Source organism: Selaginella moellendorffii, unplaced genomic scaffold, assembly GCF_000143415.4.
Source record: "Selaginella moellendorffii unplaced genomic scaffold, v1.0 SELMOscaffold_8, whole genome shotgun sequence".
NCBI classification, from domain to species: domain Eukaryota; kingdom Viridiplantae; phylum Streptophyta; class Lycopodiopsida; order Selaginellales; family Selaginellaceae; genus Selaginella; species Selaginella moellendorffii.
Genome location: NW_003314269.1, coordinates 2,797,795 through 2,816,342, shown reverse-complemented (window position 1 = coordinate 2,816,342; position 18,548 = coordinate 2,797,795). Strand labels below are relative to the sequence as shown.

Here is an 18,548-nt window from a genome sequence, read left to right as displayed (position 1 = left end):
CCTGGCATTTTACTTTTTTCTATAGCTTCAAACGTGGAGGGAAAATTTGTGGGCGCGGGAAGTCCGTACGCGCCATATGGCCCATCTCGTGTTCTAGATTTTCCTTCCACCCAGTGAGTGAGCTCGATAGAAGGTGCTAGGGTTAGCGCCGGGCAGTGCGAGCGGCGATGGCGCTTTGATCCACCGAGGTATGGATTGGGTTTCCGGCCGTGATTTCGAGGCTACATTGTTATGTTGATGGATTCGCAGCGCTTTGGATGAATAATCTCGCGAACTGGATTTCTCCCAAGAACAATGTCGATAGGTATTTGTTTTAACGATCTAAGACCCGCGCTTTAATTCTATCGGATGTTTCAGATGCTCCTGGGTGTCCAGCCTGTGACAATGAGCTTTGGAGGTTGCTCTAGACAACAATGTCCACAGGTACTGCTTTTCTTCTTCTATTTTCCTAGAAACTCTTCTTTTGTCTTTTATCAGAGACTCCTGGCGCGCAGAGAAGGCCCGTAAACAAAAGAGTTAACGCTGAAGGTGGTGGTTTCAATGCGGCTTATCCTCACAAAGCTTTCAAAACAGTGGTGGCGACTCCTCCCACTAATGCTGCTGCTGCTACTCCTGGCATGGATGGTCAGTTGTGTACTCCGTTCCAGCAGACTTTGAAGGAGGCGTACTCAACGCCGTCAACTGGACGAACACTTACACCGCTCACTCCAAAGCTTTCGGGGAAGCGAGACGTTGTCCACAGGCTTAGGCAGCAGCTCAAGAACCGGGACGAGATGATCATGCAAATGCAGACTCAGATTCTAGAGCAGAGCCGGATTATCCAGGTGCACCAGTTACGGATCGGTGATCTCGAGCTTCTTTTGACGGCAGCAAATAGATCGCTGTTTGTAGCGGAGCAGGAGATTGAACAGCTGCAAAAGCTGCTGGCCGAGTGCTGTAGTTGTCGGTCCGCTTCGTGCCAAGTTAGGAAACGGGGGAGCCTACATGTTGAAGACAAAGTTTTCAAGGCACAGAAGAGATGGACGTGTGAAAACCAGCACAAGGACATGAGAGATTTGGTCTCTGAAGCAAGAAGGCTAACGGAAAAACTTAAGGTCGTTGGAGAAAATAAGCGAGGTCAGGCACGGGAGTACGAGAAGGAAGTTCGAAGAGTAAGATCAGAACTGTCGGAAGCAAAAAACTTGGCATCAAAGAATGCATCACTCTTCCAAGCTTGTGACAAGGAGCGAGCGAAGCTGAGTGGGACCTTGACCAAACTCCAGCAAAAGCTCGAGTCTCAGGTTTGTTTAGTTTCTTTCTGTGCCTCCGTGTGTCTTTTTTATATTTAACATCATGCTTTTCCTTTGACAGGCAATCAAGCTAGAGCACAGAAGAGCTAGCAGATTTTCCGAGTTTTCGAGCGATCCCGTTGCTGTTTGCACTGAAGGGCAAGAGTCGGAGAACATGGTTGATGCAAGGTACGGTTTCACTTATTTAATGTTCTTAGTAATTTCGGCTTAGCATTTTCACAGTGCACCTATGTGTTCTTCTGCGAGCCACTCCTCGTCAGTTAGGACAGGCATGGAGAGTGGCGACTTCACAGCCTACTGTAGAGATATCCAGTCTCCTCCACCAAGTCAGAGGCGTTGGGAGGACGAAATCTCGCAACTTTCGTTCGAGATGAAACAGGTGGTGGTCAGAGACAAGGAGCAGGATAGTCCCAAGCACAGTACTGAAGAATCGCCCGTGGTTAGAATAGGCAGCCCGGAGGCTTACGTCCGCACTAGAAGTAGGAAAAACAGCAGCAGCGACAGCAGCGATGGCAGCTTCAAGAGGTTTGTGTTCGACATGAACCGCGACAGTGGTGGCGGAGTTGTGATGCTCAATCACACCGACGAGAGCTACTTTGGAACGAGGATACTTCCAGCGGCAGGAGCAAGCCAGCCAGCGAGTACCGCGACTCTCTCACCGTTTTCGAAGATGATGGCCAAGCTTGATTTGCTGCAGCCATCGCCAGCGGCGTCCTTGACTGATTCTTTGATCGTCGTGGAGAAGATCGAGCGAAGTATTGGATCAGTGGACTCTGCCTTCGATAGAATTCTCTATGACAACACGTTGGACGACATGGTTAGAGTTTGCTCGCCACCCGATGGTTCCGAGTGATTTCAATTTTGGTTGTACATTTTGTTGATGCGTGACCTACCATTCCAGGTTTTTGCCGTGCTTTGGATTACCACGGTTTGTGTGAGAGTTTTTTAAGCTTCTAGCACTACTATAAACCTGTATACAGCTTTGAAACTTATGGCGCACTTGCTTGTATTTCTAATGGTGCTACTGTTTTTTCTCTACTAATATGCGCTCGAACTTCTCCAAACTTTGGAGAGATTATAGATGTGTAATTGAGAAAAACTTTATAGTTCTATAAAAAATGCAAGTGGAAGCGGGCATGGATAAAAAAGGTAAAAGCTTTGTCAAGAACTACTATAAAAAAAACGCTATAGCCAGTTAAAAAAAGTGAAAGGTGGCTAGAAAGTTAAAAAATAGTTTAATAATATACTTTTTTGTATTTGCTGCCATTACTGTCCACAAAAGATTCAAACCTCAAACCTGCTCAGAAGATTTGAATTTATAACCTCTTAATTTATCATATTACTTTAAACCATTGCTCTTATGAAGAGAAAATCATCACCACTTAGTCTTATTTATAATATTTCATTAACAAATTGGAAGCATTACACATATTTTGGAGGGTTTTATTTGGCATCCTCTAATGCATGCATTTCTTTTATATCCAAAAAGAATGGGTTAATATTTGACTATTGCAGCACAAACAAAGTCACTATCCCTAGTTACACCATTCTCAGTTAATTGAAAGGGTGATGAGTGTGGAAGATAGTTTTTTATATTTATTATGGCCATTTTAAATACACAGTAATACCTTTTTTTTTTTACTAATGCCCCCATTATTGATTTTCTTGACACTTAAGAAGAATATAACTATTATATTCACTTTGTTTACCGTCTTCAACAACACAGTTTTTTTTACGAAGTTGAAGAAATGCTTTTTTATTAGAATTTGATAGATTGATTAGAATTCAACCCTATAGCTGTGGGATTAGCTAGACTCATTGTCCCATAAATAGGACCAACAAAGAAATATTGAAACATTCATGGTAACTACAGATCCCACCATGGCAGCAATGCTGACTCACAATTCTTGAAAATTTTATGGAAAATTATAAAAGTACCTCTGAGAATTCCAATATAATAATTTATAAATTGGACAATGATCCTCATCGAGTTATTCTCACTACTACCATATGTTAGAACTTGTCCAAAGACTAAAGAGGCATCATTATAAAGATGGAGAAAAAGCCTCCTATTGCAGCCTTTATGAATGTTCATTCTTTTTTCAGGGTGCTGTATCAAACTCTCACTTGAAACTTGAAGATGAGGATCATAGTCTAGTTTCTACTTGTTCTAGAATTAATTATATATTTATTGGTCATTAGCGCCCAAAACCACAAATTCTGATTAGTCTTTGCTTTCTGGAAAACAGTTACATAAAAACTTTATAGACATTGTGGTAGCCAAGGTGGCCTACTACCTTTGCGAGATGGAGTGATCTGATCAAGACTCATTACAAAAATGCTTGATGAGGGACCATGAGAGTGTATTCTCCTCAATCGGGCACACATGGAGAGTAATCACTTTGTATTGCAAGCTTGTAGTTTTCTGAAGCCTAATCTGTCCAATATTGCATATAAATCTTACAAAGAAGATATAGAGTTTGTCTAAAGCAAAGGAAGGCCAGCATATAGTTATTATAGCTATGAAAAATCCAAATAGTTTCAAATTAGCAACTTCTATTCTGATCAGCATTTAAGTTTGGATTTATTTATTAGTTCCAACGTCCCATCTAGATTTTGCATTGGAATACAAGACAACATTCCCATCCTTCTGGATGACCAATGATGAGCTCAAAAGGCATTTGTGTGAGCACTGCCTAGGAGTAGACCACAAGCTAACATCTTTTTTGTCAAACAGCCCAAGAACTCCCTCAATAGAAAGCATAAGAACACAATTTGGGGCATGCGTTCCAATGTCAACGTTGAGGTGTTGTTCAACAGGACTCTAGACATGATACTTCAGCATGTAAATCGGCTCAGGGATGATGTTATCCTAGAAACTGGTGCAAGAGCACTGCAAGGTTTTGATACAATTGGCTCTCAACCCGTCTATTGGGCTTGCGGTCTGTATGGCACTGATCTCGCCACTGGTGGTGGACAAGGATGCTCTTCGGGCTCCTTCTCATATATCACAGGCTACATGTTTAAGATCCAACTTGGTGTACTCGTTAGAAAGGTGAGAGCTCAAGTCAGGTCTTTACTCACGTCAATTTGAGGCCCATCGTGATAAAGATATCCTTGAACTTAGCTATCAACCATTGATAACACCACGAGCACCACCGCCATGGCCATATTAGCTAGATTTACGAATTCACGAACAAGATCAACAAAGAAACATTGAAACATACATCGGAATAGCAGAAGCTACAGATTGTTTAGTTGCAGGGTTTGAATTGGAGAGTAGCAGTCCGCTCAACTCAAAGCTGTCCAAGGGTGGCTTGCTTTTGTCCCATGACAAGCATTATGCCTTCTATGTTACGGGTGCATGTAACCTCGTTTGCTTCGAGTTGGGTGCAAGGTTTGTGTGCCCCTGCAGCTGTAGTCCAACAGCTGTGGAGATTAGAAGTAGCAAGAATCCCAACATCCAATAAACTGCCATAAGGAAAATTAGTGTCACGAGTAAAAAAAATAGGGAGAGATAAATAGGTTAAACCGTTAATATAATTTTCTTACCTGACCTTCAGGAGTATCGTTATAGTCCACAAATTAATAACTATGATTCTTCCCTTGGTGTTTTTCACATCCGATCAATAGCCCCAGTCCATGCTCATGGCTACGAACTGGATGTTCGAACAATTCCTCAGCACCGCCAAGCCATGTGACAGCCAAGAGGGAAGATTCTTCATTTGTCGGAAAGCTCTTTCCTGGCATTCCAGTAGGCACAGCATTGGCCATCGCTCCAGCCACCGTAGCAAATAGCGGGTTCGCGAGTAGTGTCACGCCGAGATACTCCATGATGAGATACGGGGTAATGTCCTTCGCTTCATCGTCAAATCCAGTAGTGAAGGAGTCCCACAGCGCCTGAGCGAGATCGTCGTCTTGGTTGTCGAGGCCGCTGCAGCTCTCGGCCGTGGCATCCCGCCAAAACTCCTCGGAGGGATCCAGCAGCGCGAGGGGAATGGCCAGGCTTGCTTAAGGAGGCCCTCTGTAGGCGAACGGCATTGAACTGGTATGGCTTCCATTTCGCCTGGTCCCTCAGTGTCGATACCTCCTGTTGATGGGATCCATCTCCTCAGTCGTCTTCAGATCTAGAAGTTCCTCTTCTCAAGCCTAGATGGATCAAAACTCGATGTATGCATAACTATGCACAATTGGGTGTTGTGCCTCGAAGCACACAAAGAAGAGTAATACAAGAGGGAGTCAGTCATGTGCATCGTCTCCATGGATGAGTCCGGCAGAGAGTGAAAGATAAAGAGATACGAATCATGTTTGATGCGAAAGCTAGAACGATAGAACCTTGGGAGTCTCGCGAAGGTAGAGAACTGCGTAATCCCAAATCATAAAAAGGAGTCCTGTTGTTTTGTCACAGTGTCAAAATGGTGTCACTCGTCGGACTTCCGACGTCGGGTGAATCCCGGCTGTGGAGAAAACAAGGAGGCTTCACGTGAGAACAACATGAGATGATAGAATACTACTTACTTGCAAAAGGAGGGACGGCGTCGTGGAGTTGCTTCTCGTGCACCGAATCCTGTCCGCCAGGGATGGACTGTTTGATCCACCAAGGTCCCAAAAGCTCCGCTTTTTGCTCGCGACTTCGGCCTTGGCGGGCGAGAAGAATCTAGACTTGGTCGCGCTTGGACTCTCGGGAGCAGCAGCTGGCTCTGGTACCCCTGGAGTTGCAAACGAGAGCTTCGATTTCCTCGCGGGCTTCATCTTCTGCTCGGAAGTGAGGGGAGCTGGCCGGCCAGATGGTGGAAGATTGGTAGCCAGGCCTCTCGGCGTCTCGCTTTGCATGGCTTTGCCTCTGGGTGTTGTGGCCACCACCCTCCCGTCCTTTTGCTGGCTTAGCTTCTTTATCATGTCGTCCTTTTGCTTCACTTGCATTGTCAACGCGGCGATGCTGTTGCTCATCTCCCCTTCCTTTTTCCTGTGCTGCCTTTGCACGCGTAGTGCCTCCTTCTCCATCATCTCGATCGCCTTTTTCAGCTCCCTTACGGTCTTCTCTGCGTCGCGGTTGACACGGGGGGAGAGTAGTGCAGTAGCCTGGTACTCCGGGAACCGGTTTGGAGATGCCAGGGGATTCTTTACTGGAGACTGCAGCGGATCCTTCGTCACCGAGCTGAACTGAAGCGCTATGTACTTTTGCTGCAGGCTTGCTAGTTGGAGTCTCAGCTGCTGGTTTTGCTTTTGCATTTCTAGAAGTAACTTTGTCTGTTCCTCCTGGGACTCTGGAATTTCCAGCTCTTCCTTGGCAGTGACCTGTGCCAGGGAGTGAGTAACTTAAAATACATATAAAGATGCAGGTCATTACCTTTGTTCGAATTTCTTTGGCTTTGTCAGCCCAGTGAAGTGTGTTTTGAGTCTCACCAAAAGAGACATGGCTTGGCGTGATGTTTGCTATCATGGCAGTTTGGCATGCTCCTCCCAGAGAGTCCTATTATCGCACGGTTAGAAATAGGAAACAATTTCAACTTGTGTACCTTTAGTAGCTGAGTAAGCTTGGAGTTTCTAAAAGGAACATGCTTGTCACCCTCGACCAAAGCTTTGATACATCTGCTTAGTGCAAGCAAGGATTTGTTGATATTCGCCCCCTCTATAGACCTTAAACTTCGCTGGTCGGTAGCCAGTGCTCTTTCCGATCCTGCAAGGTCAATAAGCGAAAGCTTTCCTATCCGTGTAATGGTACTGGTCTCCATTCTCACTTTGTACTCTGCAGTAACCTGTAGCTTGTTTGAATTACGTGCTGACAAAATGGAAAAGTAAAGTAATATAAACCTGCAAGATAGCGTGAGATCGAGATGATGTTTCATTGATCCGAGTCGGCTCCGTTGTTCTGTGCTGGTTTCCTCTTTGAAGCAACAGCATGACCTGGACGCATACAACGGAGAGTCATGAAATGCAACTCATCTGGTTACAGAAATTGCTCACCTCTTCCGCGGAAAATGCTTGATAGTGAGTGAGCCCCGCCGCAGTTATTCCCTGTACAACGAGAGCATGAATCGACAATTAAAAAACCAAACTGACACAGACCTTGTTGTCCTCTCGTATAATCAGTGGCCGTCCAGGCGATAGCAAATCCACCACAGTCTCGTTGTAGACCTCCAAGTAAGATAAGCTAACTAAATAATCACCGTCTTTACTTCGGTCCTTGAGCTTGGAAAAGAGGTCCTTAAGTGCCAAAACCATGACGCCGGGCTGACTTACGGTTCCCAGCATGGTGTACGTCTTTCCGGCCCCTGTTGCCCCGTAGCAAAAGACTGACGCGTTTTTGCCTTGAAGAACTGCCTCTACGAGATCAGCAGTACTGGAAACCAAACAGCGACTTAAAACGGCAAACTAGAAACAAAAGCACCGAGCATACCTGGTATCATAGACCTCTTGCTGCCCAGTGTTCTCGTGAAACACGGCATCAAACACAAAATGGCGGCCTCGGACGCGCTTGAGCCGCAAATAATCCGTTTCCAGTTGCATCTCGGTGAGAAAGATATCCTTCTTGTCAGCAACACGCACAGAACTTCGAGCACCAGCATCCTTTTCCTTCTTGGACAGTGGACGGAGCCGAACGTAGACCATTATCCTGCCAACTTCTTCAGGATCATCGCATTTCCCTCGAAGAAAATGTGATCTCAAGTCCCTGCGCCTGGATCCCGACCTGGGGGTGGTGCTCTCCCCTTGACCCTGCGGCGAGCTCGTCTTCTTACACCCAAACTCGATGCCTGTTAGCACGGGCCGATCGTTGATGTTCCGGTTTCCACACGAAGGAGGAGGAGTGCTGTACACCACAGTGGAGGAAACTGGTGGTGGACAAGCCAAAAAGCTTTCGTGCTGGACCCTTCCCTTGGACGAGCATCGCAGTAGCATCTTGCTGATTTCGTCGCTATCATCCTCTATATCCATCGGGACCACCTGTGCTTGAGCCTGCCTAGACGATGATCGAGTCATGACCCGGGGCGTGAAGAGACTCACACTGGCATGGCTAGTCTTGAGTGGCTGCTGCTGCTGCTGCTGCTGCGAGGAATTCTGGAAATTTTCTTGCGGCGGCTCAGCGTTCTCCTTGAGAACCGACTGTGGAGCGAGATTTCGCTGCTTCTCTTCCACGAATCCGGCGGCATTGCTCAGCTTGCATCCCAGTGGCGTCTTTCCCAGTGCAGACTGTGAGCGCGTCACAGGCATTTCTAGCCGCACGCATTCCCGGGAGGGAGGAAGCGAAGAACTCCCCCGGAGCGCTCGATCCCTAGAAAACCTACCTCGAAATTCGATGGCGCTGCTTGAAATTCCTCACGGCCACGCGATTTCCGTCGCACAGATCGAAAAAATTTCCTCCCTCTTCTCGTGGTATCGCTCGCTCGCTTCGCGCATACAATGCTCTTCTTCAAGCTCCCATAAATTGGAACGTTGGAGTTACCGGTTGCAGCCGGTTGCTACTACCGTCTGTAGCCGGTTCTCTCTCTTTGGTTTTGAAAGTAGCCCTAATAGAAAAATGTACTAAGTGTTATTTTGCAAACTTTTTCTTTTAATAATTTTATAAAAACCATAGTATCACCAAAACATTATTTATATGTGAAACTGAAAAGGCAAGTCTAGGTAAAGTAATAGATTATATAAATTTTCCAAAAACTCACCATTATACTTCTAATATTGTTGTCGTTTGTTTAAGAAATGATCAACATCTGTAAATCTTGAAGAGGAGTTTGATTACTTAAATTTAACTGATTTAGTTACCTCAGTTTATTTCTTTAAAAAAGAACACCCCATCTACTTTAGAGATAACAATCCAAAGCAAAAGAAGGAAGTTAGAAAAGCACTAATCATAAAACACAATAAAAAGATTTTTATTGTGTTTAACGTAGCCTATGAACACATGCCATCTTCTATTGCATAGATGCTTAAGATATTCCACTTCCTAGAATATTCCTTGATAGAATATTTTCTCCTTCTTATGACTATATGAAAAGGATTGGCATTATATTCATTTCACATCTGTAGAGCTTTGCCTTCTCATAGCTATAACACATTGAGTGTTAGCCCCCTCAACATGGCAACCATAATGGCCTGGAGAAAATTCTCATGCTCTTTGTCCCACACAAGCCAAGATTTTGCTCGAGCACCTTGAGCACTTCCAATGCCGGGCTTCGAATGCCAGTCCCTCCCACCGGCACTTGTCCGACTGGTTCTCCACGGACACAATACAGCAAGAGCTTGCCGGAGAACTACGTCAATAAAAATCGAAATGTTAGGGCAACATTGCTGTCATTGGCGCCACACCATATACCCTAAAAAAAATTAAAACCTTTATGGATCGGATGGAGGTGGATCGGGCGGCAGGGGTCGAGGCGGCGCTAGCAGGTGAATGCTTCAGTGTGGATTTCGTGGGCGATGCACACCGGCAGGTTTACCGGCAAGTTCTAAAGCTTCGCGAAGATGCCAACATAAGCATGCACTACTCGCCCTACTCTCCCTTCGTGCAATCTTCTTGTGTCGGCAAGACGAGGTGTGTGCTGGAGATGTCCACACTGGGGGTCTATATTTGCTACTGCAGCCTGGCGGGCAAGGACTCGTCGGCTTATCCGCCACGGACGGAGTTCCTCGCGGACAGGCTCGCCGAGAGCTTCACCGAGCTGGAGATGGTGCTCTACTTGAATGCTTGGCTCCTAGTCCTGGCCGTGGAATTGGAGAAAGGAACTTCGGCCGTGGAGTGGAAGGACAGGCAGTTACCTGGGAGCAATTCCGGCATCGCCCAAGCAGTGAGGGAGAAGTGGGAAGAGCTCATTGCTTCACATCCAGCAAAGGGTTATGAAGAGGACAAGCGTGACAGGGATCTTGTGAATGGTGAGATTATGAACGATGCATTGGAGCGGGTGCAAGAGCTCTTGGATGGTGATCACGACGATGAAGACATGGACATGGACAGGATGGATTCGGACAGCCAGGGCGAATTGGTAAATCTTCGAGTCATATTCGTGTTTGACGAGGCCAGGGGTCTGACTCTGCCATCAGACACCCCATTCTCTCAACTCCGCCGGGCGCTCAGAGTTTTTTTCGCGTGGACTGCCTACTTTGCGCTCCTGCTGGATACAACTGCGAAAGTGAGCAACCTTTTGCCGAGAAAGAGCGACGAGGACAGTAGCAGGGCCTTGAAGATCGGGATCTCCTTGCTGCCTCCGATCTACTACTTGCCAACACTGCAACTAAACATGCCCAAGCCGGGACTCAGCGTTGTCGAGTATAGCGCTCCATCAACCTGGATGAAGTATGGAAGGCCGGTGTGGGCCGCCAGAATGGCTCGGGAAGGACAGAGTGAAGTGGTTTTGAGGACCAAGTTGTTACCGTGGGCTCAGCAGAAGCTCATGGGTGGTGAAATCAGCGACGAGTTCGCCAAGGACGGGAAGATGACAGAGAGCCAAGCGATGGCATTGCTTGCTGCTGCAACAGGCCTGCAGGTGTGTCCTCGCTGCCCGCTGGCTGAGAAATTGGCAGCGTCGCATATGAACCTCGTGTTACGGGTGACGAGAGACAGGTCGCGGGTTTTTGTTGCGCTGCCGGCAGAGCCCATCCTCTCAGAGGCAGCCGCTGCGCTTCTCAGGTCCGAAAAAGTGAAGCAAAATGCTCTGATGCATATGGAGGCGGCATGCTTGGCTGGCTACGCCACTGGGGGACCCCGTGGCGAGTTTGTGGCCAAGTTTATCTTGGCTGCTGCGGTTTGGGACTTGGCCAAGGCAAAGCAATCAGGTGGCTGGTACCTTCGACCGATCAAAGTGCGGGACTTCTTTCGGACACTGCTTGTGAACAATAAGCGGGACATAACTACGAAGGAGGCGTTCAGCAAAGTTGTGTCCGGGCTGCCCGCAGGTGGTCTCCTGTTCTTCCATTCTTTTGTGGTGGTGGGAAAAGTCCCAGATACTGCATTGCTGTGCCGATGCTTCGCAGGAGGTCTTGCCATGATGTATCAAGCGGACAACAATATGCCCGGTGCCGATCTCATTCTTCCTATCTGGACTCCTCAGGGGATGACTTGCTGCATTGTGTCCGTGAAGAATCAGTCGCACAAGGGCTGGTGGGAGGGACCGTCATTGGAGTTCCTCAAGTCTGAGTTCACCAAGCTCAAAATTGGCACTAGGATACCCATGGTTATTGTCCTCATGTCAATGCGGGAGCCAGCAGTTGCTGCCCCAAACTCTTGGATTCTGTGGGATCGGGAGGATAAGAGATATCTCCAGCTGACATGCTATGGCCTTGATGGCAACTACGGTTACCTGTCCATGGAGGTGAGGGGCTTGCTCAAGAACATACTTGTAACCAGGCCGGATCCCCTTAAAGATGCAGAGGATATTGAAGCCGAGTGGATCAAGAACATGCTGCCGTATCAGTACGAGGAAGTCCCTGACTTTGTTGTGTCTTTGGCATGAGTACAAACTGAGGTACGAGTATAAAGTGAGGTGGTGTTCTAAACGCAACACAGAGTATGGTCCAATGGTTTGCTAAAAACTTATAGAATGTTTTTATGGCATTTTGTTACTTTCCTCCAAGTTGGATTTGATTTTTTTAAAATAGTGTGTTTACAATCCCACCTCTTTTCCTATCTTTAAATTTATAGATAGCATTTTCTAGCACAATGGATTTGCTGAGATAGCTTCAATGAGATAGCTTGAAATAGTCAATACTCGAATGAGATAGCTTGAAAGAGTCAATACTCCACAAACCAAATGTAGTAGTGTGAAAAAAACAATGAAAAATATGTTTCCTTTGCCAAACGCAGCAACAAAGCAAAAGGGGCGGTACACACCTGTTATTAGCATGTAGAAATTTAAGAAAAAAGAAAATACTTACATTTACATGGTGTTAAGATTGTACTTCTTCTGTCAAGTATGTGTTCTTTACAAAAGTTGTATTTGCCATATTCCACGAGGCAAGTTGTAGTTGTTGTTGATAGAACACCATTGATAAGTGCTGTCACTGGTGTTGCCTTTGAATATTGGAGTTCTCCAGCTTTCAACGAGCTCTCAACTGCAGAAAAATCACGAAAGTGAGCCTCAAAAGATCTTCATACACTGGAGTAGAGATCCCAAGATTTCTCCTTTGAAAGTTTGGCATTCCTTAACAGCTTGTCCTCGTCTCGTTCAAGGTTTCCAACAAAAATTCGTACTTCTGCTTTTGTTGTAAGATCACTGCCCGTGACTTTTTGAAGTTTTTGCTGCGTGGAAGAGCAATTTTCACCTTGTCTCCAGAAAGTTGTGTCAAGTGCTCAATTATATGTTGCAGTAGAATATCCTGTTCACTATCTAGCTGCACCAACTTGGCCTTGTTCACTCGTTTCATATGCTCATTACATTGAGCATTTTGTTGTAGCTCAAGAAACAACAAACAATCAGGATTATCATTGCAACCAATTTAAAAAGATCAAGAGTGTAGTTCACAGATGGAAAACGCATCCATATTCAAGCTTGTGTGGTGCAAAACAGTTGCATGTTGACAATGCTGAGGTGGTAGTTTCGTACTGATACTTACTTCTTGTCCTCAACGTCAAAAGCCTTCTTCAATGTTGAGCTAACAGCACAAAAAGCTTTGTACTTTGCTCGTAGTAACTTCTCCCACCTACTAAGGACCACCATAGAATATGAAATCTTAGATTGTTGAACAGAACCAACAGTATAGTGAAGAGTGGTTGCATTAGAGATGCTTCTAGGTTTAGCCTAGGTTTTGGTACCAATTATCACCATTTTTACCACTGTCACTTGTCCGAGTTTTAGGTTGAGGCTCAGCGTTCGCCGTCATCATCATTGTCGGAGCTAAGTTTCAACCTTGTCACTGCTTTTCGTGGGCTTTTGCGGACCGGCTACTACTTCTTCCTTGCTCTTTTCTCTTGCATCTTCTTCAGGTTAGTCGCTCTAGAAACTGCATAGGAGTACCAATTCACTTGATCTCTTGTGAGCTTTACTGCAAATGCCCGAGCAAAGCTAATACTCACTTGCCCATTGGTATAGTTGTTGCTCTGGAAAACTCGACGGTGAATCTGTCCTTCAGCGTTGCAAATGTATTGAGCCATAACCATGCAACTTTGTAGCCGGTTAAGTCCTTGTCTCGTGCGCAAAGACGCTCCGTCTCTTGATCCACTTGCGCCATGTCCCAAACTCGATCCATTTTCTCTCGTTTGACATGGTAGCTGTGTCGATCAGTCAGGCAAAGTCCCACCTTTGGGAGAAGCTCGATATCATAGAACTTGTCATCAAACTTGCGGACTTTTGACATTACTGCCTGCTCCTTCCAAATGTTGGCGCCTGGCCATGGCTCCTGCCGCTGCTCCTCCCTGCTGCTGCCGCTGCCGCTGCCGCTCCCTGCTGTTGTCACTCACTGCCGCTGCCGCTGTGCCGCTCCTTGCCACTGCCTTCCACTACTCACTACCACTACAATTATTTCAAATAAGCTATGGAAATTGATTGGATTCAATGGATCAAAACCGGCCCAACTTTGTGACCCTCCCATGGGTCTCTTTAGCTTCTGGAGGAGCTCTAGGAGCTGCCAAACTCCTAGCATCAGCTACTGCTCTATGTGGCACTCATGATCAAACCAATCTACTTGTGGTTGAGCCTTTTATAGTACCACTCGTCCATGTCCTAGCATGATCCCTATGCATAAGCCATGAAAACTGCTTCACAGTGCCAACATTAAGGTTGAAGATTATTTCACTACACATGTTCATGCACACCTCAGTAGCTACCACAAAATAAGAAAAGCTATCTATAATAGTATGAATCCATATGTTCTATGGAGCAAACGTACACCAACCTGCAAGAGAAGTCACTGGGCAAGAGAAGCATAGGAAAAAAATTCTACTTACTGTCAAATTCTTATAGGAGCAGTGATATTGTACACTTGCTTGTTGATCACTTGTTTAAACCCCATTGCTTATTGAATAGGATCGATGATTTGTAGAGCTCAACATACATGCCAATTTTGATCCCAACATGCCTTAATATGCCATGTGTATTTCCCACTCCCCAAGTACTCCTAGCTACATCTAGTAGAAGGAGCTCTCACAAATTGGTAGCTATTTCATCTGGATTTATCATGTTCAAGACCCCTTTCCACCCATAGGTTTTCAATACATTCTGGAAGTAGTGCTCTAATGAAGGCCCTTGCAACCTGCTCCAATCACACAAGACATAATCAAAAGGTAATGTAAACCATGGATCAAATATCTTGTCGCTACTTTGGCTATCCAAAGCTGTGGTAGAACCTGTGCTAAATGCCTCACTAGAGTCACTAGACCTGTCTAACTCACAAACATAGCTCAGAACTTGATGCAGTCAAGAGCTGGTGCCCGCCAGTTGGAGTTGAGAGCTCTAAACCCTACACCAAGGCCACGAGAGAGCCGTGATAGTTGCCTGAAGATTTATTCCCACAGTGTCACTACTGCCACTGCTGCTGAGGAAATCTATACCACCTAGCTGCTGCACTAGAGTGCTGCCACCCAAATTTTGCTAGGGCTGGGAGCTGCTCCCGCTGCCTAGCAAGTGAAAAATCTTAACTATGCCCTAGAGGCAATTGTAGCTTCAGCTGTGCTGACGTGGCTTCCATCTAGTAGGCAAGGGGCCCTACTAGTCATTAGATCTTACTGCATATCGGTAATGTGTAGGTGCTTAGAGAGAAAGGCTAAAAGAAAAAAATGTTACCCTAGAAACAAGCAATACTTGACTGTGTTCTCCTGCCAATAGGTCTCCTATAACCTACTTGTTCATAGATAAAATGCTTTTGGCTGGCTGGATCCTTGCTTGCAAATTTACACATGGCGTATACTCTGGAAAGAGAAGAAACAAAATGAAAGAACAAAGACAAAAAAAAACAAAGAAAAGAAAAAGAGAAATGGGGAAAGCTCACCATAAAGGGTGGCCCCTAAGTCTGGGCATGAGAACTGAAGAAGCTTGGCCCTGGAAGCTGGAAGGATGCCTCCAAATGAGTAGAAGGCCACTCATGTTGCTGTGCCAAGTCACATGAAGAAGTGTCGTGACAAATGCTGCAAAAGATGCCCGTGTGTGGGAAGACAAGTGAGTCCTGCTGGAAAGTGGATGAAGAGCAGTGAGCTGCACTCCTCCAAAGAGCCATAGAAGTCGGGCTGAGAAGGTCGCAAAGCTGTGGGTCGAGTCGTCATGAAAATCCGAAGAGTGGCTGTGATGATCCGCTAAGGAAGAGTTCGTTGAAGATGCCTGTGCCATATCTTGGCCTGGACTGATATAATGAACAGGTCCTCCAGGTCCAAAAGGATGAAGTGCCCAAGCTGGAAAGTCTCCTCAAAAATGCTGGAAAATAGTTTTGATCGGGGAAGTCTGATGCCTCATAAAGAGCTGCTACTGGATGAAGTGATCTGTGAGAGTAGGCAGCGGATGAAGAGTGAAAGAATCCATGAAGAGAAGTTGGGCCACCAAGAGGGAAGCGTGGCAACTCATAAGTTGTAACACTCCAGGATGAAGTGCACGGAGCTTGGAGTGGTAGACAAGAGTGCCTGTAAACCAGATTAGTACAAAAATATAGACAAGAGTGTAGATATAGGTCCCAAAGAAACGTGTGTAAGCTCCCAAGGCAGCATGTGGAGCAAAGAACTTCTCATCTGCTGCAGATGCCGAGATCTGGGAAATGCTGGAATCTCTTGAATCTCGCTCCTCCGGAGGATCTTGGGCCTCCATGAGCAGGACCAACTCCAAGGGAGTTCCCTTGTGGATAGGAGTGGAAGCTGGGAAGAAGAGGTCACCACCTTCATGGGGAATATGCTGCAAAACTGTTGAATATTTATTACCCAAAATGGGATTGCTATTAGGACTATACAATAGACATATGGAACAGTATATTATAATAGAAGATAATGAGAGAACTTAATGCTATATATTAGCAATATTAAATACCTATTTCTCAGTATTGTTAGAGTCATTGTAACTAAGCAATATAAGACATAGAACTCTATAGTAATATTTAACCTAGGAATTCCATCCTTATGCCCTTCCAATTTAAGTACATTTGAAATATTAATTAACATAATAAAAATGGATTTGTACCTCTTGCGATCATGATAGTAAGTGTTCTAAGAATTAACAATAACAAAATTGCAGAATTATATACTTGGAACAGTTTCACAAATAAACACTTATTACAAGTTTGGACTATATTGTGTGGTAAACTTTATCAAGCTTTGAGGAAGGCAATAGCAAGTTTGCTGGAATGGTTAAGCATGGTTAAGCAAGATCCTAATGTTCAAGAGCTATATAGATTTTTCACCATTTTTTTGCAATAATGATGTATTGTTATATAGTGGTCATATTATTATCATGACTAAACCTTATCTATATAACATGATAAATTAGACAATTTTGTGTTTATCTTGGGCATGGTGACTCTTATCTTGGATTCCATGCTCAAGCTGCATTACCGATCATATGAAGATTCCTCTATTGGTTCCAGCTCTTGCCATCACATACTTTCACATCATCCCACCATCTCGCACATCCAAACACAGTCACAAAATTCCATAACATGTTCTCTCCACACCGTTGCCCATTCATCACTATAAGTGCCATCTCACTTTCATTCCGTTTTATATCACCTTCATCACTTTCTTTTGGGACATTTTGGCCATCATTCTATTTGGCACATCATTCTCTATTAGGAGCAACAAACATCACCTCTTTTGGACTTGTCATTCACGAGATCCAGCTGGGACTTCTCGACATCATCTATGCCATCATCTTTTGGAGCAACTCTCTTCCAGCCAGTTGAACCCGGTTTCCCCAGGCAACTTGGCAGACTATTTGGTGTGGACTGCAGCCGACACCCTCTTCCATCAGCTCCAGCTTCTCAGCGGGCAAGTGCCACCTCTTCTCACGACGTTCCAGCGAGTTTATCATCATCTACTGCTGCTTGTTCCAGATTCAAAGACATCACAATTGAGCTCGTACCAGACCATCCACATCCTTTATCACTTGGCTATGATCACTTCTCTTTCACATGATTCCATTCCATCCATCTCCAAATCTGCAGTTACCACCATTGGGCAACATTTCCCACCTTCTACCTCGCTTTCTTCTCTAGTTTCGGTCATTCCCTTGGGGCAAGGTTGGGATCAACAGGATGCTGCATGTGCATATTACCATTTCCTGAGCCAGGATCCAAGTATGTGGGTACTCACAACTTTGGGTGTCTAGTTTGCATTTAGAGTATTTCTCACAAGGTTTTAAACTTCACACCACCTTTGTCTTTTTTCCTTTTCTTATAACCTTATTATTTTATTTTCAGTTTCACTACAACATCTTCAACATCCAGGTCATGGGTTCTTGCGACGACAAAGCCTGTCATGATCCCTCTTGGTCACCTATTGTGGCCGCCAGGTTAGCTAGAATGAGAGGTTATATTCCAATCCCAGAATATTCTCTCATCTCCTTGTCTGGGTCAAAGTTGGGGAGTTGCATCTGGATGGAGCTACTCAACCAACCTTACATGGATTGCTCCAGATTAATCGCAGTGCAAGTTTGACGGCACCTGAACCTCTGAGACCGTTGATTAAGTGGACCTGATGATATCACTGAGAGGGAAATTGTTGCTAGAAGACTGAAGACCATATTGTTGCCGTTACAGAGCTACTGATCTGTGGTGGGACGGAGTCTATGGGCATTACCTCTTCTAGTCCAGATAATAAAAACTAAACATCTTCAACAAACACGCGTTCAAAGTGAATGTTCTTATGTCCTCGCTCCTGTATAAGACAAACTTGTAAATGTAATGCCAGTACAAACGAGATCTAAATAATACTTGGTGTTCCCCCAGGCTCGTAGCCATGCGGCGGACCAGGCAAGACCTCGCAGTTTTAGAGGGCATGGAACGTTAAGAATTGGCGAGCTTGGTGTTGATTTTAGCTGCATCAGTCGAGTTGCTCAAATCAGCGGAAGCACTGGTAAACTTCAAGTTCTTGCGACTGATTCAGTAAAGGAACAAGGATCAAGCTTTCCACAGTCTTGTTGAGCATGTTCTCAAGCATGTAGATTTGCTCTTGGTTGGCAGGTTCTTCTTAAAGGCCCCTCCACATACTCCGGAGGAACTCGCTCCGTGCTTTGGTGAGCCCTTGAATAAGTCTCTCGATTGGTAAGAGGTGACATTGTTGAAGGTTTCAAGGAACTGTTGGATCTGAACTTGAACGTGTTGCACAACTTGAGCATCGAGGATATCAGTCTTCAAGCTATA

At 45.3% G+C, this 18,548-nt stretch overlaps 2 protein-coding genes across 2 annotated transcripts; one reads left to right on the top strand and one right to left on the bottom strand.

The window, feature by feature from the left end:
• The first annotated feature begins 80 nt into the window (after nt 1-80).
• Nucleotides 81-2,277, top strand: LOC9632327. Its single transcript, XM_002967413.2, has 6 exons — nt 81-188; nt 250-304; nt 358-423; nt 478-1,280; nt 1,351-1,457; nt 1,512-2,277. The coding sequence occupies exons 3-6, from the start codon at nt 414-416 to the stop codon at nt 2,140-2,142; spliced, it is 1,551 nt and encodes a 516-aa protein (XP_002967459.1). The 5' UTR covers nt 81-188; nt 250-304; nt 358-413; the 3' UTR covers nt 2,143-2,277.
• Nucleotides 2,278-5,570: 3,293 nt separating this feature from the next.
• Nucleotides 5,571-8,710, bottom strand: LOC9632326 (kinesin-like protein KIN-8A). Its single transcript, XM_002967042.2, has 8 exons — nt 7,690-8,710; nt 7,359-7,632; nt 7,257-7,307; nt 7,104-7,196; nt 6,809-7,048; nt 6,640-6,762; nt 5,808-6,587; nt 5,571-5,746 (listed from the first exon to the last, which is right to left on the bottom strand). The coding sequence occupies exons 1-8, from the start codon at nt 8,499-8,501 to the stop codon at nt 5,711-5,713; spliced, it is 2,409 nt and encodes an 802-aa protein (XP_002967088.2). The 5' UTR covers nt 8,502-8,710; the 3' UTR covers nt 5,571-5,710.
• Between the last annotated feature and the right edge of the window lie 9,838 nt (nt 8,711-18,548).